Source organism: Dermacentor variabilis, unplaced genomic scaffold (assembly GCF_050947875.1).
Source record: "Dermacentor variabilis isolate Ectoservices unplaced genomic scaffold, ASM5094787v1 scaffold_13, whole genome shotgun sequence".
In the NCBI taxonomy this organism is placed as follows: Eukaryota; Metazoa; Arthropoda; class Arachnida; order Ixodida; family Ixodidae; genus Dermacentor; species Dermacentor variabilis.
The window spans coordinates 45,990,130-46,011,965 of NW_027460291.1; the positions used below are offsets into that span (position 1 = coordinate 45,990,130).

At 49.0% G+C, this 21,836-nt stretch overlaps 1 protein-coding gene across 1 annotated transcript in view; it reads right to left on the reverse strand.

The window, feature by feature from the left end:
- Window positions 1-21,836, reverse strand: part of LOC142566752 (tachykinin-like peptides receptor 86C) — a 423,363-nt gene that overhangs the window by 217,320 nt on the left and 184,207 nt on the right. Inside the window, exon 2 of the mRNA XM_075677640.1 lies at window positions 16,285-16,500. Coding sequence (XP_075533755.1) covers window positions 16,285-16,500 — 216 coding nt within the window. The remainder of the gene's footprint in view (window positions 1-16,284; window positions 16,501-21,836) is intronic.

Here is a 21,836-nt window from a genome sequence, read left to right on the forward strand (position 1 = left end):
TGAAAAGATCTGAAAGAATCACCGTGAGATCGTTTGAAGTAGGAGAGGCTGAACTCGACATGAAAGTCAAGATCAAGAAGGACCCTACAGTTGAACACATCACTATTTTTCTATTTATATTTTTAAGAATAAAAATAGATAAATTATGGGGTTTTACGTGCCAAAACCACTTTCTGATTATGAGGCACGCCGTAGTGGAGGACTCCGGTAATTTCGACCGCCTGCGGTTCTTTAACGTGCACCTAAATCTAAGTACACGGGTGTTTTCGCATTTCGCCCCCATCGAAATGCGGCCGCCGTGGCCGGGATTCGATACCGCGACCTCGTGCTCAGCAGCCTAACACCATAGCGACTGAGCAGCCACGGCGGGTCTATTTATATTTTTATATTTTTATTGAAATGAAAAGAAAAGCACGAGGCGTAGTCAGCTTATAATGGTGACGGCTACACCTTTTCTCATAGCGGAAACAACAGTATAAAAATATGTAAGAAAATGAAAAGAAATCACGTCATAGTGTCAGAAATCTACAACACACAGTCCTATACACCCATGAACATAACAATGTAAAAGTCAGATGCAAGTTGCACCACAATGAGTTTGTGAACAGTCACAAGCACAAACAAAAGGCGGTGATGCGGACTGCGATGAGCATATAAACAGATGAGGAATTACATAGAATTAGAATACCGCCCGCACATAATTAAAAAAAGCATAACACGTAATATACAAGCACTAATAAATACAAATAATAGAAACAAGTTATAGTAAAAACGTGTGATTATTCAGTGCAATATCTACTACTTATTAGGGATGCCTGCCTCTTCGAAAAAATGTTCAAATGCGTTCAACGCTTTTCGCTGTGCTATTTTCGATGTCCATGGACCCAACAATTTTGCGAGTGTGAATGGCCGGTGAGGATCAATGGAGTATAGCTCTAGTTCTAGCTGCCGTCTTTGCATCGCGTATATGAGGCATTCGAGGCGAACTTCCTCATCGTCGTGGCCACAGGAGCAAGCCGGGGAAGGAGCCAGTTTTATGCGATATAGGAAATGTTTGGTGCATGCTGTCCCAAGGCGCAGTCGATGAACTAGTGTCTCGGTACTTTTCGAAAGTTCTGCATCCAGCTGGTATTTTAGTTGAGGGTCTACTTCGTAAAGAATTGATTCCTTAGTATCAGTATTGAGTCGCTCGAGATAAAAGTAATATCCTCCGACGGTCGTGCCATTGCCACCATTGGTAATAGAGGAAGTTTAAGATCTCTAAACCTTTCTTCAGCTGATGGCACTATGAAGGCAGGCAATAACAACGCAGCTCTCGAAACGTCAGTATTAATTGGAGCCGGTTATTACTGGACACTAGTCAATGGTTGCATTAGCAAAATCCAACCATAAATAATGGCAATGGAAACGATCTTGGGGGATGGATGGTTCAAGGGCCAGTAGATATTCGTTCTGCGCCACTAAAATCTTTAATGGTTATGGTCCTCAAAGTCACTGCCAACTCTAATGCGATCAAAAGTGCACAAGTTATGGGAACTGGAAAGCATTACAATCATGGAAAAACCAATAACAAAGCCAAGCGAGGACCGTGTGCTACAATACGTCACAGAAACCGCAGAGTTCTAGGCAGGAAGATGTTAACTGCAGCTACAATGGAAGGAGGATTAGCACTGAATGACAGCAAGCCAACAACCAGATTGAAGATAAAGCTTGGAGGCGAAAAAAGAAGAAGAGTTTGCGGGGGCACACTGTAACATTTTTTTGTTCTTGATCCAAATAAACCAAAGATATATCGATCCTGTGGTCTCTGATCCTTCCAAAAGAGCATGTATGTGCTAAAAAGAAAACAAACAAAAATAAGACCGGGAACTACTCGGTTTATTGCAATGGAAAGCCAAGGTATTGAGCCAGAGAGATCCGTAAGGTATGTCGGCTTTCGAGATGCTTTGTCATTCAGAGAAAATAGTAGGATCAACTGGCCAGCAGTCGATATAAGAGAGGTTTACAATATTGGAGGGAAAAAAAGTAGCGTGGACATTGATAGAACCGGAGCCATTACATGTGTAGGTGACCGTATTATATAGTGATATAGGTCTTAAATACGAAAGCTAAGATCGAGATAAGATAGGCAAATCGCCAGATTGCGATAGATGAAGTCAAATATGAGTCAATCAAGCAGCCTTGGTGACTGTTTGTCGCCACCGCGTTTCAAAGGGGATGCCAATAAACATCATCGTAATTAACAACAACATCATCATTATCTGACGTCATTATCTACGTCTTTATACCAAAGAAAAGCGCCCGACTACGGATTTGGGGACGCATGAATCAGGATACTTGGCAGCCTACAAATATAGCAAGAAGAACAACTTATGCGCGCTCAAACGCCAAAATTGGATTCACGACGATGTATACCCTTCTGAATGTATTTCTAATACAAATAATGTTCCGGTTGAGCCATTACTTATAAGTAAATCCACTGAACCAATCAACAATGTTGTAAACCTTTCCGTGGTCACTCTTTCCGGTGCTCATATAACTGCCTTATCGAAGGGTCTTATCTTTTGCCCATACTCAGGTAGATTCAGTGAATTTCAGCTTTTGAAAGACCTGCACAACGTTGCTCGAAACATGCGCCTTAAAGAGTACTTTCTCGACCATGAAAGCACTAGTGAGAAACCAGACTACCTATGCCCCACCCACAAGCACTGGACACCCTGCCGCAACGCGATAAATGTCCGTGATATGTACACCAATGCTGTGCAACGTGATATCCTCGAGGCGTCCAAGACCTTTGTTCCTTACTGACCGAATCTGCCGGAGGAAGAAAAAAATAGCGCTAGAACAATTATACAACTAGTGCATTGTGATTTAACCTGCATATAAGCGAGGAACCATTGTTCATCTTAACAAGCAGGATTATATAGAGGAAGCAACCACACTACTCACGGATGCCAGTTTCTACGAACCATTTCCCAACGACCAACCGATAATTTTAAGGGCACTTTGAAGGATACGCTTATGGCACAACTTAAAGATAAAAGGCTCGAAGAAAGAAACTGTTCGGTTACATGTGCCGCTCATTCCTGTGGCTTGTTGATTTTGCTTGCTCCCGAAGGTTCACAAACAAGGTAACCCAGGCCGTCCGATTATTCCCGGCGTAAACGCTAAAACTGAAAGCTTATCCCGCTGCATGGACACTCTTATCAACCAGATTCCCGGAACATTTCCGTCATTTGTAAAGGATGCCAATAATTTTCCTCAAGATACATTTTACAGCGAAGCTGATATGGCTAGCCGATTCGTCCGTCCGTCCGTCCGTCCGTCTGTCGCCTGTTCGCCGAAAACTCCTTCGGCACAAACCCATTCGCATGGGAGAAAAAAATAGAGAAAGAGTGGCGCGCGATTGCCTGAGCCACTAGTGACGTCGTCGCTCTCCGTCGCCACCAAGCGCGCGCTCAACAGTTCCTCTCCTGCTCTGAAATAAGTAGGCCACGCGTCATACGTACTCCTGAGGAGCAGGCAGCTTTCGATCAGCGACGCCGCGAGCAGAACCAGGAACGAGCTTGTGAGCGCCGTGCCGATGCTGCAGCCCGGGCACAAGAACAGGCTCGTGCAGCCGAGCGCAAGCAGCAACTGCGTACCGAGGATCCGGCAGCCTACCGAGCCGTCGTTTAATGAACCACCGGGATTAATCCAGTGACAAACGCCCGAGCCGCATGTTTCAGCTTCGCTAAGTAACCATCTGTACGAATGCTTGGGCGGGGATTTTTGAATCTTGCCACTCCGCATAACGCAATCCTTGTAACGCTCGACGTCACCTCTCTTTATGCTAACATGCCGCATGCCGATGCAATTGCAGAAGCCTTTAAGAGGTATGAAGGTTCTCTTTTCGAGAAACCCGTTGATAAACAAACCCTGGGATCGCTGTTAAAGCTTATTCTTCAGTTAAATACCTTTGAATTTATTAATTGTCATTACTTCGCGATGAGTGGTACGTCAATAAGAATTCGAATAGGCCCAAATTACGCTAATATCTTCATGGGTGTTCTGGAAAGTGATTTTCTATCCAGTACTAACCCACATCCTTTCCTTCATAGGCGCTTTATTTACGACACTTTCTTGATTTGGACACAGTGGGAGGCAAACCTGTTAAAGTTTATAGAAAGGTCATTTTCACCCTTCAGTCTAAGTTTAGCACATTTCTCGCGATTTTCGGTCGACTTTCTGGACGTCACAGTTAGACTATTCCGAGGTAAACTGCTGACAGTATGTTATCCGAAAACCTACTGATAGAAACCGGCTTCTGCATTACCAGAGCAGCCATGTGCGACATTGGAGAACCAGTATCCGATAAAGTCAGGAAATCGTTTCAAGCGATTGTGTACCGGTCGCAAAGGTTTTATTACTAATTGCGAACAACTTAAAACTATTCGCGTTAAACGCCAGTATCCGTCAAACTTAACTGACGACGCCAAGCGGATCAATTGAATAGAGCCGATATTCTTAGCGGAAACCGGTTCTCAAAGAGACGTACCAATACCAATCTTGTGCTACAATTCTCGGCTTCAGCGTCAAATGTTTTATTTTCTATACTGAAATGCCACCACAATATCCTCGCCCAAAGTCAACATATTTTGGATATTTTTGCTGAACCACCTCACGTCCTGCACAGGCGGTGTAAGAACCTCCGCGTTCAATGTTAAAATGTTAAAGGGACAGGCAACTGCGCAGCACATGAATCGAGGTAACCCATCCGATGTAATGGTTCCCTATCGTAGTGGCTAGAACGAGCCATGTTTTGTCATTAAACGTGGATTTATATATTCAATTCATCACTAAAAGTTACGAAAAATTACGTTTGGCGCCCCACGTGGCAAAAAACATGAAGCTGCATAAAAAGCCAACGACGTGACCTTTTACTAGTAAAAGCGACTCCTGCTCTTTTTATTAGTATTGAAACGAAGTATACTTTTTATTATGATGATTTTTTCCTGACTTACAATGTCCAGATAAGCCTTCGATTGTAGTGAGCAGAAAAGTGCCGCTGCCTTCGCCTTCGTTTTCGATGAGTTCGCTTGGTTCGTCCATTGACAGAACAACGACGACGGGGGCCAGCAAGCCATGACGTAGGCGTGTACTTGAGAAAAAAACGCGGTACAAATATAGGAAATGTGCGTACAACAACGCGAACTTATTGCATCAGCTTTTTATTTCCAAAAGTGGTTGAAAAGGTGAAAATGCAGGTTGTTAAGCGCAGTTACACTCACTCCTGTGAAAGCAGGATGATGAGCGGCTTTCACAGTTTGCGAGGCGGACGTAGCTACATCGCTCTCACTTTTCAGCGTTGCTGGAGGAGGGACTCTTCCTTTTTTAGAGGCTGCTCAGATCGAAAAATTCCGCTTACTAAATATCCACGCGCTTTTGGATGTAATCGCTGCAGATGTAAGCACTATCGATGGTGAGCTTTGCGTTGCGCCATAAAAATTAGGTCCTTAAATATCGGTTGTCAGTCCTTTTGACATCCTCAAAATTAAATGAGCACAACAAAACATCTGGCTGCGCCCTGTGCAACAAAGCACATTACAAGGTGTGTGTACATATGCGAACCACCGAGAAATTGATAGATGTTTTCAGGCTTTACCCTAAAAAATCGCAGATCCTTTATTTGTGATACATCCAGCATTATATGCCTACTTGAGTGCACCGTCCGCAGAAAACAGTATGATGACCTAGCAGAAACCTTGTCTCGAGTAAGTTTTAGTAACCAAAGATCGCATGCTAATACGCTTCCTATCCTACCATTATAAAGACATATTCGCCTACCAGGGCATTTTTTACAAAAACCCTGGGCCACTATACTTGAATCAGGTTTTCATTCCCACCACGACCGCAAAATCTGTGAGCCTTACCCAATCTATAAGTTTAACACAGTGTCATTTGGCATCAATGAAAACACAGGCACGCTAACTAGCGTGCCTACTAAGCATACTTGACATTGGCCGTGACGCCCCATGTATGCCATTAGACGCAGCTTCTTTTTTTAAAAAAAGCCTTCTTTTCTTCTTCTTTTTCGCAGTTACGTCAATTATATCTTAAGAATGTCCATAGTCCCTGCACCACACACTGTTCCACCGTATGCATGCCAATAAAAGCCCCCATCATTCATCCTGCGTTCTATGGTGGTTACTGAGCAGTGCGTATCACCTTCGTTCTGGCTTTACTGTCGCGCGGCGCTTTATTATCTCCACATTAATTTTTTTTATTTATCTCCAGTGGTCGGCGATGTAATGTTTAGTAAACTAACGATTCATTTCTGTAGGGCATGCCACGTGTGTGCCATATCTCCATGTTCGTTTATTGATCACAACTGGCTTGCATTGCGATGCTTAGTAAACTAACGATTGATTTCTGTGCTTCGTGCACTGGCGTAGCAACAGGGGGGGCCGGGGGGCCGTGGGCCCCGGGTGCACGGCTTCGCCGCATTATAAAGATGACGTGCGCTGAAGCCATCACAAATTACCGTTTACTTTTTTTTTTCATAACTGAAAAATCGCAGCATGCTCGCTGTTTCAGTAGAGTTTCCCCCTTGGTCTACGGTTTGTTCAAATAAGAGGCGAGACAACTGCGTGTTGGCCACGCGCTTTTCCTTCACGTGTAGCGCGTTTAAGAAAACGCCCCATCCCACGAAGAATCGGGCGTCAGAGCTAAGCCGCACGCACGGCAGCAGGAAAGTACTTATGGTTTGAAGCACACTTTGAAGGCTTATGGACGCACACCTGCAAATATACGCGCGCTTCTCATTCTGCGTGGCACGCACTGTTTGCGGCGTCGAATTATTTTGGACAAGTGCGCGCACCGTGTATCGTATGCGGCGTTAAGTCTTACCTGATGGTACCAGCTTTTTCGGAAATATGCACTCTGAACTGCAATAAAAACTTACCGTGTCGTCGTTATCGCTATGGCCTCAGCACATGGCTTCATGACCATGCCGCCGCCATCTTCTTCCTTTCCGATGTGGCGCGTGTGCACTTTCCGCATGAATGCTTTTTCCAGCGTCGTTAAAAACTGAGCGACGCGGCTTTCGGAATCGAGGCGTGGCGTTGTCAGAGGCCTGGACGCCACCCTTGCGCGACGTGGCACAGGCGTTTCATGAAGCATTCCAAGCTACTTTACGTGCCTCGGATACGCCACATTGCAAGTGATGCGTGCTCCGATCATCAAATGGGCGTCAGTGCCCACCGCTGCATCGCGTTCACCGCGGCGGCAGCCCAGCGTCGGAGCGTAAATAAACTTAAATCTCGGAGGCAACGTCGGAGGTCGCGTCCCTGGGTGCCGCCATGCTAGCGGAAGTGGCTTGTGGCAAGAGCCAATAGGCGCGCAGCTCTGACACCCCCCCCCTCCCCCCGGCGTCTATGGAATATGTTTTGCGTATACGCCTCCGGGCGGCCCATGCGGCCGCGCGCGCCCGGCGAGGCTGCATTATTTCGAAAGCCAACTTCGAAGGGTACAGAGTCCGCGCTGCGCTGTGTTTTCAAGGCATAGTTTGCGTTGGTGCGAGCGGCTGCACAAAGGTTAATTTGCTCGCTGCTGCTGCCGCGTTTCCTCACTGCACTGTTTTGACATCAAGTATCCGCGATGAGATGCGTTCATGTTGGTTTGTGCGCGCGTGACACCATGCTTATTAATTTGGTTATACTCGCGGACAACTTTCTGTGGATATGACAGGAAAGCTACGGAGGCAAAGCGCGCACAAGTGAGAGCGCTTCTGAAAAGAGTCCAGCGTGTTAATCCACGTCGGTTTAGGCTGGGGAAGACAAAACATAAACAGTTTATTAGGAACAGTGAAATAAGGCAGAACGCACCACTGAGTATACAGGTTTACTTATTTCGCGGATTTTCCCTTTCCCGTCTGGGGAAACACGAAACCTTCGCACGTGCATGCTGCGCCAATTCAGCGTTTGTTCCGAGCAACCAAAAGCACTGTCGAACGCTGCCGGACTACTTGGCGCGGTGACACATGTGCATCAGCCACGTCCCCGTACCTTTCCCTTGCTAGCCACAAAACGTTGTCCGCGTGTATAGTATGCCTATGTTTGCAAGTTTGTACGGCCGATATAACTACTATTCTTACTTCGTGTAGCTGTTCACTAATTTGCTATCGCAATCGATGCTTCGCCTTTCGGGTGAAACTGTGCTTTTTTTTTTACATCATAATTTCGGCCTAACGACAAAAGAACGATTTCAATAGCAACACCCTACACTATTACATGAAGTAAGGCTTGAAGCTTTACTGGCATTACGAATTGCAGTAAACATAGGCTGGTTCAGTCAACACGCGTGGCGTGACGCGCTCAGACACAGAGGGACAGAAAGAGCACAATGACCGTGAGCAGCATCGGCTAGAACTTGAGGGTCTTCTCGGCGTTCTGGCCTTGTATTGGCCTCGCGTTCATTCATTGCGGCATGCTTACAGCGGGTGTTCGTCCGCCTCACGCTTTTGAACTGCATGGTTTTGAAGGCATTGACGCTTATCCTCGGCCTCCACTGTCCGCAGCCTTGCGTCTGGGTGCCCCAAAATCGAGCTGCAGCGGGCGCAGCACACGCAGCAGCACAGAGTTCGTGCGTCTAGCCCACAGCGTGTTATTGGAGCGCATGCGAGTCTTCCTTGCTTCAGTGCGATTGGTGTTTCACGGGAGTTTCTCGTCAAGTGTCCTGAGAATTAATATACGTGGGTATGTTCACGCGATGTCAGGAGCGCTGTGCTTCGCTGCAGAACCCTCGCAACGACGGGTACTACCATGATATATTACATGTGGTAAAACGATGACACAAACTGCAGGGTCTGCGTACGTGTGGTAGAATTCATTACAGCAAGCAAAGCTGTCAACCTAAGGTCTTATACGCCTGCCACACGGGCAAATTTGAGCTGCCTGTGTGCACCAGTCGGTGCAATTGGAACACGAACACGCTTAGACATCTTTCGCCACCTGGCGTTCAAATTCTGACGCAAATTGGAAGTGCAGGTTATATGAGTAATGATATTCAGAAAAGCTAATAAAACTAGAACAATGCAACAGATTGAACGAGTTCGTATTCATATTGCTACGGAACAGCCGCCACAGTGTGGCTGCACTGAGGAGAAGGAAGACGACGTGGCCACCGCTTGATATAGCGTCGCCATCATTGCCACCGCTTGTCTGCGTGTAAATATATTGTAGACTCGTACGTCAGCTACACGTAACATTAATTTGGTGGAGGTGGACGTTCCCCGTACCCGTCATGGAGCTTCGCAGCGGTCGCAACGGCGACAGTGCAACTTCGGCTCCTGCTGGCGGCACTTCCTCTACGCAACCGTCTCCGCCTGCAGCCCCGACCTACGTCGCCATTTCCCCACCTCGGGATCCTGGTGTTTTTAACGGAGTCGGCAGTCCTGATGTTGACGACTGGCTCCGCTTATACGAACGTGTCAGCACCAGTCACAGGTGGGATTCGACTATTATGCTCGCGAACGTTGTTTTCTACCTCGACGGAGCTCCACTTGCATGGTTCCAGACTCACGAAGAGGAGATCTCGAGCTGGGATCTCTTCAAAGAGAAGCTCCGCGACCTTTTTGGCAATCCCTTCGGTCGTCAAGTCACTGCCAAGAAAGCCCTAGCCACACGTGTACAGACGTCGACCGAGTCCTACGTGTCCTACATTCTCGACGTCTTGGCCCTTTGTGCCAAGGCTGACCCGTCCATGTCTGAGGACGATAAGGTAAATCACGTCCTCAAAGGGATTGCTGACGACGCCTTCAATTTACTGGTGTTTACCAACGTCACCAGCATCGATACGATCCTCAAGGAGTGCCGCCGTCTTGAGCATGCTAAAAGCCGCCGGTTATCCCAGCACATCACGCGACTTCCCAACACAGCTGCTACGTCATCCTGTGACGACCTCTTCCACCAGCCGTCGCGATGTGACAACTTGACCCGCATTATTCGTCGTGAGGTCGAAGCGGCACAACCGGCGGCCCCTTCCTTTCCGTCACCTGATCATTCTCCGGTGACAATCTCCTTGATCCAGGCCATCGTCCGTCAAGAGTTGTCCAACGTCGGCCCGCACTCCATTCGTTCGGTATGCTCGGAACCTCTCTCTCCACGCACGGCCCCACCGCGCCCTTCTTACTCTTATGGACAGCGCAACCCCTCAGAATGGCGAACCGTGGACGACAAGCCGATCTGTTTTAACTGCCGACGCATTGGACATGTCGCTCGCCACTGCCGCAGCCGCTGGACTTCCCCCACACGCTATTCTCCTAATTACCACCCTCGCCCCTCTAGTGCGTCCTTTTCCTTCGGCCCTTCTATGCCCACCCCATCATCTGACCCTGCGACGCCTTTGACACGTCCCCGCTACTCCCGCTCGCCTTCTCCCTCCCGTCGTCAATCTCGCTCGCCCCCGTCTCGCCGTGCTTCTTCTCCGACCTACTCGCCGCTCCCCCGACCGGAAAACTAGACAGCGCAGCTTCTGGAGGTGAAGCTGCAAAGACGACATTGCCTCAAAATCCTCGCTTCACCTTACCGACCAACCAGAATCTTTTGGACGTTCTCGTCGACAATGTTCCTGTGTGCGCGTTGATTGACACCGGGGCGCATGTGTCCATTATGAGTGCTGCTCTTCGCCGTCGGCTCAAGAAAGTTCTGACGCCTGCCCCGAACCGATTTGTACAAGTCGCCGACGGAGGGACTGTCGCTATTGTTGGCATGTGCTCTGCCCGACTCACCATTGCTGCGAGACACACCGTCGTTCTCTTCACCGTCATCGAGCATTGCCCTCACGAACTCATTCTCGGTCTGGATTTTCTTGCCCATCATTCTGCCCTCATTGACTGTTCGGCCGGCTCACTTCGCCTTGACTTGCCTCTTCTTGCCGACCCTGTGGACCCGCCTCCCAGCCATCTGAGCTGCATAGATTTTATTCGCCTACCACCTCACTCTATGACACACATTGACTTGTTGTCCTCACCAGCTGTACCTGACGGCAATTACGTGGCCGCACCAATTCCGGCCGTTATGCTTACACATGGTGTTATCGTGCCGCACACTGTGCTGAAAATTACTGGTAACCGCACCTGCCTTCCACTCGTCAATTTCGCGCTAACCGCGCAAGTTCTGCCCCAGGGGATCTCCTTGGCTATAATTCGCGCTTTGCAGGATGATGAGGTTGAGCCATTCACAGTGGAAGATCGTTACAGCTCAGCCCATACCGTGACGTCATCGCACAGTACTGACGTCGACATGAAGAAGATGGTCTCCTCTGACCTTACACCTGCTCAAGCTGCAGCCCTTTGCCGCGTTCTTGAAGGCTATCGCGACATTTTTGACTTTGACAATCGACCCTTAGGTCAAACGTCCGTCGTGACCCATCGCATAAACACTGGCGATGCGAACCCTATTCACCGTCGTCCATATCGTGTTTCTGCGTCAGAACGAGCTGTTATCCAACAGGAAGTCAAAAAGATGCTTGCAAAGGACATTATCGAGCCTTCCTGTAGTCCCTGGGCTTCTCCCGTCGTACTTGTCAAAAAGAAGGATGGAACGTGGCGTTTTTGTGTAGATTATCGCCACCTGAACAAAATCACAAAAAAGGACGTGTACCCTTTGCCACGTATTGATGACGCTCTAGACTGCCTGTACGGTGCCACTTATTTTTCTTCTATCGACTTACGGTCCGGATACTGGCAGATATCCGTCGACGACATGGACAGAGAGAAGACTGCATTTGTTACCCCTGACGGCCTTTATCAGTTCAAGGTGATGCCTTTCGGTCTCTGTAACGCGCCCGCCACCTTCGAACGAATGATGGACTCTTTGCTTCAGGGGTTCAAGTGGTCCACCTGTTTGTGCTATCTGGACGCCGTCATCGTTTACTCACCCACATTTGACACGCATCTAGACCGCCTTTCAGCGATTCTTGACGTGTTCCGCCGCGCCGGTCTCCAGTTGAACTCGTCAAAATGTCACTTCGCTCGCCGCCAAATCACCGTCCTTGGACACCTCGTGGACGCCAGAGGCGTGCGACCTGACCCGGACAAGATTCGCGCCGTTACGAACTTTCCTGTTCCGAAGTCTACCAAGGACGTTCGTAGTTTCGTAGGGCTGTGCTCATATTTCCGACGCTTTGTGAAGGATTTTGCGACCATCGCCCGTCCCCTTACCGACCTCTTGAAGAAAGACGCCCTCTTTTCTTGGGGACCTGACCATGCCGCATCTTTTTCGCAGCTCACTACTCTCCTTACCACGCCTCCAATTCTGGCCCATTTTGACCCGTCTGCTTCAACGGAAGTTCGAACTGATGCCAGTGGTCACGGCATAGGAGCAGTATTAGCACAACACCAGCGTGGACATGATCGCGTTATAGCCTATGCCAGCCGACTTCTATCACCCGCCGAGCGCAATTATTCAATCACAGAGCGCGAGTGCCTCGCTCTTGTGTGGGCTGTTGCCAAGTTTCGCCCATACTTGTACGGACGCCCCTTCTGTGTCATCACTGATCACCACGCGCTCTGCTGGCTATCCTCGCTCAAGGACCCCACGGGACGACTCGCTCGCTGGGCGTTACGCCTGCAAGAATATACCTTCTCCGTGGTATACAAGACGGGACGCTTGCACCAGGATGCCGATTGTTTGTCCCGCTACCCCGTCGACGACCCGGTTGATGCGGACACCATCACTTGCGTTTTCTCTGTGTCCAAGTTGCTCGAAATCGGCAATGAGCAACGCCGCGATCCTTCCTTACGAGCCCTCATCGACCATCTGGAGTCAACGCCTGGCGACGCTTCTCTCCGGATGTTTCTCCTTAAGGAAGGGACACTATACCGCCGCAATCTCGATCCACACGGCCGTGACCTTCTGCTCGTAATTCCATCCCACTTGCGGTCGACTGTCCTCCAACAACTTCACGACGCTCCCGTGGCTGGACACTTGGGCGTCTCGCGCACATACGACCGTGTACGCCGTCGCTTCTTTTGGCCGGGTCTCGCTCGCTCCGTGCGGCGCTACGTTGCCGCTTGTGAGCCCTGTCAGCGCCGGAAGAAGCCCTCCACACCTCCAGCTGGATGTCTTCAGCCGATCGACATCCCACCGGAACCCTTTTTCCGTGTTGGTCTAGACCTTCTTGGACCGTTCCCTCTCTCGGGCTCCGGCAATAAATGGGTCGCCGTCGCTACTGATTATGCTACGCGGTACGCAATCACCAGAGCCCTCCCGACAAGTTGTGCTACTGACGTTGCTGACTTTCTGCTCTATGACATTATTTTAGTGCACGGTGCCCCGCGCCAATTACTCACTGACCGTGGCCGCAGCTTTCTGTCGGCAGTCGTCGAGGACATCCTCCACTCCTGCTCGACTAAGCACAAGTTCAGCACGTCCTACCACCCACAAACCAACGGCCTCACGGAGCGCCTCAACCGGACCATCACCGACATGCTATCCAAGTACGTCGCGACCGACCACCACGACTGGGATCTTCACTTACCATATGTGACGTTCGCGTATAATTCATCGCGTCACGACACCGCCGGCTATTCACCATTCTATCTCCTATATGGCCGAGAACCCGCGTTGCCCTTGGACACATTGTTGCCCTCGGCCACACGTTCAACCACCGAATACGCCCGCGACGCGATCGCACACGCCGACCACGCGCGCCAGCTCGCCCGCACCCGTCTCGAGGCCTCGCAGGAACATCAGAGACGCCTCTATGATTGCCACCATCGCGACGTACAATTTACTCCGGGTTCTCTGGTGCTTCTCTGGACCCCCATTCGACGTGTGGGCCTTTCCGAAAAGCTGCTGTCCCGCTACACTGGCCCATACCGTGTGGTGCGACAAGTGACCGATGTCACGTATGAAGTCGTCCCCGCCGACCTGTCAGCGTCATCGTCGGCTGCAAGTGACATCGTTCACGTGGCGAGACTAAAGCCATATCACACACCTTTCGCCGCAGATGTGTAGATTAAGCACCGGGACGGCGCTTCTACTGCCGGGGGTGATGCTACGGAACAGCCGCCACAGTGTGGCTGCACTGAGGAGAAGGAAGACGACGTGGCCACCGCTTGATATAGCGTCGCCATCATTGCCACCGCTTGTCTGCGTGTAAATATATTGTAGACTCGTACGTCAGCTACACGTAACAATATAGAGGGAAGCCTTGTGTGAATGCATAAATAGTCAAAACACGCACACACACACACACGCACACACACACGCACACACACACGCACACACGCACACATACAAATTATATGGAGCCTTTTGTTAAGCGTAGTTGGTGAATACCAGCGAGTATTAGCGAGTACTAGGAAGACTAATGAGCGGTTGGAGAGGCAGCATGCGCATACGTACGTGGCGCCTTTCGAGTTCATTCTATCCGCAAGAAGCGTTTACCTCCTCATTGCTGTGCAGCCGCGGATGCACGAAAGCGAGCTTTCTGTACTTTTTTTCTTTCCCCCGCACGACTGGCAACGCCGCTGTCGCGGATCGATGAATGGATGCTATGAGCGTCCCCTTGGAAATGGGGTGGTGGGTTGCGCGACCAAGCCTTTCTTCTTATTTTGCCTAATGTCCTACTTATATTTTTTGAGAAAACACACAAACGCAGAGAATTCCCGCCATCGAGATTTTTGAACTATTACTGAGCACTCTGTATTCTACGCCTCAGTTGCTTGTGGTCTCCCTACTTTTCGGCCACCAAAGCTCAAGTGGGCTCTTACTAATCTCTACTGCGGACATGTTTACTTTCCCCCTGCTATCGCTGAACCCAAGGGCTTCAAGGAGGCCAGAGAAGCCTAAGCTGGCAGCTAGGTAGATATCTTCACATTCTGATAAGGCATGTTCCATCGATCGTCTCCTTTACCGCAGCAAGCACATGGTTCTTAATCCTTGATGCCCTGGTGGTGCTGCGAGGAACCCAGAGATGCGCGCGGCGCGCGTCCTCTACTGTGATTGGTTGGCCTATTCGGCAAGGCAACAGCCAGGCCGCAGCTCTCTACGGCCATGAAACCCAGCGAGGTTCGCAGAGAAAAGTTTGGCTTTTAAAAACGGCATTTTAACGCGATAGCCTCGGGGGCCCCGTGTCGCAGAAAATCCGGTGTTGGCGTCGGCAGAGTTGTCCGTGAGCGAAAATTGCAGTATTTATTTAGGCATATATGTATATGACGTGCCTTGCTATACGACACGCGGTATATGTGGGCTATATTGCCACACCATTCTATCCCTAAGGTTGCTTGTACCTTGTCTTACATTCTTGACAAAGTTAGTCCTCGACATTTTGAGAATGACCGCACACAAGCAAATGTCATGCGCAAAAACACCGGCTGCGCATGCCTTTTATGTGAAGCCTTCTCAGACTTAAATATTAAACGTGCCAAACAATAAAAGTAACCAAAAACGGTTATTTCGCTGTTTTTTGTCGGCGAGGCAGTGCAGTATCTTCGGGACCGACCCAGGCAAAAGGCCGCATTTTTGCGACAAAGCTTGCCTTCATGCATAACGTTCGCCGCCAGCGCTTTCTCGCAAACATTACGGTTACTTAAGCTGCAGTTGCCGGGAAGCGTGATAAGCAGTCATGGATATTTGAACGGTATCACGTTCCACTCTTAAAGGCGAAGCTTAAGCGTCCTCCAAGCTTGTTACCTGTAATTATCGACTACGGAGAAAGATCGCATGGAGTGTTCTATTAATTGATAGTGTAGTAAAACCTGTAGAGTGTCCTGACGCGCTGGCTTGCACGCGGAAAACGATTAGGGATGTGATATTTGGGTAGCTGGTGCAAGCGTCCATCGCTGAATAGTGCGGTTGTGCTAGGAGTCATCTGCTCCAATTATGCAGTCGGGCAATGTTATTATTGACAATTATTTAACAAATTTAACGTATTCATATATAAATGTACCATTCTATTCGTGACACCACGGTGGCTAGTGGTCCCAGTAGCCCATAGCGGCCACATTTCTTAGGCTGCAGTATCTCGGGGATCGGCCTCCGGTAGGAGGCTAGAGACATATACGATGCAGAAAACTCGTGCTAAATCGCTAGAAAAGGCTTTATGTAATAACAACTGGCCAATGGATGCCCTGCTTTCTCCTAATTTATATGAGTGCATGCATATTCAAATTTCATGAGCCAGAAAATTTTGGCGCCTAGACGCTCCATATAATGTCACCGTGTATGTTTCATTTTATAGGCCTACTGTTCATCGTATAGGCTTAATTAAGGTCGAACAGCTCAAGCCTGTACTCACACGTAGTCGTCGTAGGATGCGTACGGCGGACCGTCGGGCCAGACGAGGATGCACACTGTGCGCACGCTGCCGTCGGCGTAGCGGTACGAGAGCGTGCGCGAGTACAGCAGCGGCGGCAGAGATAGGAGCGCCGAGCAGCCCCAGAGCGCCCCGATGATGGTCACGGAACGCCACCGGGACAAGCGACCGCACAGCGGATGCACGATGGCGAAGTACCTGCGCCAAACAGGAAAGAAGAGAGGTTTGCACAGTTGGTTGAAAACAACAGTTAGCTGTTCACATGATCTAGAAAAACGAACGCAGCAATGCAACAGAAGCCTGCGACGACGGTGAATATTTACTACGAACATGTTACTTGCCCCGGTGGACGTACCTTTTAGCAAGAGGAGGAGGAGGAGGAGGAGAAACATTTATTTAAAAAAAAAGAAAGGACAAGCAGGTGTCTTTCAGCTTGTGCGGGAGGCGCCCTTAGTCCAGGGCTCCTGCGGCTCTTGCTGTCTCCCGGGCCCGCCGCACCAGTTGCTGCTGGTTACGAGGGTCCGAACTAGTCAGCACGGCCTCCCACTGCTCGGGTGTGGGGTTGGGTATTGGCGGGGCCGCCTTCAAGTTGGGACACGCCCATGTGGTGTGATATAGGGAGGCGTAATCATTACAAAGGGGACATTTGTATGAAGAGCTAGGGCTGTTTGCAAGTTTCAAACTGAATGGCGACCCCGACTGACAGTGCTCGTATTGCACCTTTCAAAGGGAAGCTTTATTCCAGAACACTCACGAAGGTGGTTCAGCACAATGCGTTGGCGGGCTAGTTGGTACAAATCCATCATTACTTTCTTTAGCGCCTTCTCCCGTCGTCTCTCTTGTGCCGTTGTTTTGCGCTAAACAAAGTAATTATGAACATTCACGAAGTTTGCTGACCGTGATTGCTGCTACTGCTGCCTTGCCGAATAGCTCACACATAGGACAGCACTCAAATAACGGATCGAACTCCACATAGGCTCTCTTCGCGGAGCAGTTCGCTCTAGAGGAACGAGATGGCACTTTCGGCGGCGCGCCACACATTGCCTCAGCGAAAGCGCACGAATCATAGCTGCTTCTGCCCTGCTTTTGTGCGATCAGTTGTCGGAAAAGCGCCTAGGTGTTCGCTAACGCACTGGGATCCATTTCCGCTACAAAATTCGGAACGTTAAAAGGAAGACGACTGCAGTACTTGGCTGCAAAAATAGTGACTGGTATGATTATTCATGGAATCGATCTGAGTGACCAATTACACGGACCACTGCTACACAAGGACTGCGTGTGTTGCCTGCCCTTGGCAATGCACGGCCTTCCTCGAGGATAAGAAAATTCACTAATCTGCCAACGTTGTATCGCTAACTTCAAATGAAAGGGCTTGAACTCCGGAGCGTCGACAAGAGTGAGCACTGCTCATTACCCAGTGACTAAGGGAGTAGGACCACTTTATGGCATAGTAAATTTATCGCGCGCTATCTGCACACACCCACACCTACTCAAACGCAAACTTACGCCCACTATATCTCCTCCATATTAAGAATAACTAAATGTACGCATTCTCGAATCAATGCGCCCAAGCATGTGTGACGGCGACTACACTGACTACACACGAATGTTCGAAGTTGAACGTTGCGTGACAGTCCACAGGAGTAAGGGAGTGACTAGCCATATAATACATTTTTGCTACAAGCTTTTACAAAGTACAGATAATCAACGTGCTAAACCTTGTGTGCAGCAAGAATAAATCTATCGCAACTGAGCACACTCGCGAGTGATTATCAGAAAAAAAAATTACCGACGATTACGTTACTTCCTAATGCGAAATTTGAGCGCAGCAAATAAGCTGTTTCACCTTTTCGATAGATTGAGGCAAAGAAATCGAGCAACACATGTATGCGCTATCACAGAATTTTTTTTTTATTTTTCACACGTATTCCTTTAACAAAGACTCCACTAACAGTTCTTGACAGTCATGAAGGAAGCTTTGTGGTCGGAGAAATAGACTGATATATGTTCGACTTGGTACACCAATGCTTCATTCTCAAAGACGAGATCTGTACAAGTGCCTCGCGAGGTTGTCACAGCCGTGGGACGCGTTACGAGCGAGAGGAACGGGATGTTCTCCCGCATAAGTGTTAGGAAATTGCTGTTTGTCTTTATGTCAAGCCGCCACCGATCTGGCTCTCTGATTGCCACCGCACAGGGCGAACGGCAGCGGCAATTTCGGCTCGGGCGGTGCACATATACAGATCCGCCGCCACCGATCTGGCTCTCTGATTGCCACCGCACAGGGGTTGCATTGGAGGAGGAGCGAAGAAAGGAATTAAGTTCGAGCCGGCGCTTTGACAACCGGAGACTCGCAGGAAGAGGGGGGAGGGGGGCGGCGTGTACACCCAGCGGCAAACGATGGGGGCAGAAGCGCGCGCAGCAAGTGGACAACACGATAAAGGGAGGAGGGAAGAGATAGCAGCGACTGACTGATGCCGCTGACGCCGATAGTGAGTCAACCCCAGCTGCGGAGTTGGTTTCAGGGACAACGCCGCCGATGCCGATACAAACAATATGATACCCTCGCTTCCGCAGCGCTAAGAACCAGGTCTAGCCGTGGGAAGGTGGTCACGTATTCGTCGACGTGCCGGGGCCTACGTGAAATAACCGGCGCGTCGGCAACTGAAGAGCACCCTATCCGCCACACAAGAACGGGGGGGGGGACCCTTTCCTCCTCTTTCTGCATGGCGGCGACGGTGTTCTATGCAGTCACGTTATCTTGACTCTCTAGCGGCGTCAGCGGCATCCAGCGGTATCAGTCGGTCGCTGCTAGCGCTGGGGGGATGAAAGGGGGGCGGAACTGGTTACGAGGCCGACGACAACGCCGACGACGACGCGAAACCCAGGAACGGACGCCAAAGAGCTGCGCTCTAAAATACAGTCAGATACTGACCATACCGAGAAATCTTACTGAGTTAGAAAAATGAGAAGCGGCTATTTCAAAGTGCTAGACAAATAAATAACGTAAAGTAAAACACAGTGACGATATGATTCATAACCGGAAAGTTCGGATAGCTTGGAATACATTTCTAGCCCCGCTACAATTATAAGCACTATATAGGCTGCTCACACCGTTTGGACGATGCTTAATGATCTCGGAAAATGCTTACATGTTGTTTGAAGCTGCGGCCAAAGTTCGTGTGGTTCACCCAGTCACCGTCTACGGCACCCCCCGGAACAGAAGTTTGCTGAGCCACACCGGGCGTCATGCATATCATTGTAAACACGGATGCAGCTGAGGCCGACAATAGACGCGTCACCGCGTGATCGAACATGACGGCACCCACAGGACTGCCGTGAAAAGAGTCTATAGACAGCTCTACAGCACCCGGTAAAGACGTGCGGGCGGCCGGCTCCGTTCTGTAAGGAATTATAGAATGAAACAAAAAACAGTGCCCAAAAATTCTCATGGCGACAAATATTCGCGTTCAAGAGCATAATTTCAATGATGAAGCGACGCTTCTATGCCTTCTACCACAGATATTGGCACGTCTGCTCGGTTGCTTTCTTGCCAAGTGAGATGGGTCGACCGTGGAGACAGTGCAGCAGTAAATTGAGCCGAACGCGGAGATGATGTAGTCAAAACTGGGCCAACCCCGGAGAGCTTGTGGTCTCTGGCCGCAAGGGTCACGTGGTTTTGGTGTTTCCCTCGTCTTGCCGGGTAGGCACGTAATCACTATGCTGGAAATCATGGTGCAGACAATGAAAATGGTCATAGCATTCAGCTAGCCACTTCAAATGAGCTTCGCTTCACAAAGAGTCGAACATGTGCATTAGATCAGCATTTGTTTGTTTGTTTGTTTTTCGTCAAAATGCATGCGTCATAAAACTCGAACGAACAAACACCAATGACCTTTCAATTGTTACTGCGTCAAAGTGCAACCGATTTGGAGCAGGGTGGAGCCTAGTCGCTGCAAATTTTGCATTCTCTCCATCATGCCACGGGGACAGAGATTATGGAGGAATGTAGAAACTGGTGGTGGTGGCCGCGTGAGGCCAAGTGATACCACTTGACAGCTGACGACTTTTGATGTGCTTAGTGCTTGCGTATGACCGCGACGGGCTACAGTGCGCCATTAAAATGTCAAACAACCCGAAAGTCATGAGTTAGCTGCCATATCTAAACATTGTTAAGCAATGGCTCGTCGTTACAAAAGGAAGACACAAACAAAAATGAACGAAACTTCAACGCTAAATAAGTATGACGCCTTCTGTGATTTGTATACTCTGTCATCCGTTTCCCTGAAGCTATATTTTATTGAAAGCTTAAAATACTACTATTTCCTAATACATTATTTGTTTGCACTTTTTCTTGTATGAATTTGGTTGAGAACTTCCACTCTCCAATATTTGACATTGCATCTCATGTTATTCTGAAATGTTATTTCGCCATTGCGTGCGGGCATAAATTGTGTCGGCATGCCGCCCTTGCATAACATCTGCAAGTATTTGTTTTCCGGGCCCCAGATGTATTCAACTACTTTTTTTGAAGCTTTTTGTCTAGGCTGCATGTCCTAAATGACTGAGACAAACAGAGCACTCCCTCATGCCAAAATACCAACAGCCTCTTGTATACACTGGACAAGTGATTAAAAATGGAATTCAAGTATAATCAGCAGCAATTGCGATATCAGTGCAGAAGCAACAATAACTGGATGTGTAAAAGCTGAAGCATATTTTGGGCAAGCAAAGTAGTATCCAGCACACTTGTACGCAGCTGCGTTTTACTCATTAAACAATAAGTCGACGGCATCACGCGTCATCATCTTTTAAGCGCCAGGCATTCACGGAAACAGAGATGCGCCACGAAGACTAAGATGAAAACCAGCGAAAGAAACGCATAAAAAAGAAACAAGGAATACACAGAACGATGCTAGAATCCCAGCCAACTTTCTTATAGCCATAAATCCCAAGGTCTCGCCAAGTCCATGCGCCAGCACAAATCGACACTACAACCAGCGCAAGTTATACACATTATCACTCAAATTTGTTATGACATTCAAGGTGCGCCATAAGAACACTCCTTTTGAGTTATGTGATGGTACACTAATGCATAGGTAATTATACTTCTTAATCTGGAAGGCAACAATTTGTGTTCTAGTTCCCGTTTGACTGCGGCCAAAAATTGCTATAGAACTGAATAGAGGAGCACAACCACATCTACAGCAATGATGGGCTAATTCACCACCCTCTCCTGAGGCTACTTTGTTGTTGCGTTCCCTCAGCCTCTGCTTATACACATCCCGGTTTAGCCAATATACACCTTTCCGCAAGTCACGGGTATTTTGTAGATATCACTTCCGAGGCGCAGTTAACAAATTTGTGTTTATGATTAGTCGAGAAGCCGAAGGCGCTTTCGCAATGTGCCGAAATGCGCGAATACAAAGTAGACAACTATGACGGCGTCGAAAACACAATGTTCACACCACGCCGTTCAACCACCGCCTTTGAACAGTGTGACACTTTATTCAAATAGGGAACTACATGCACCT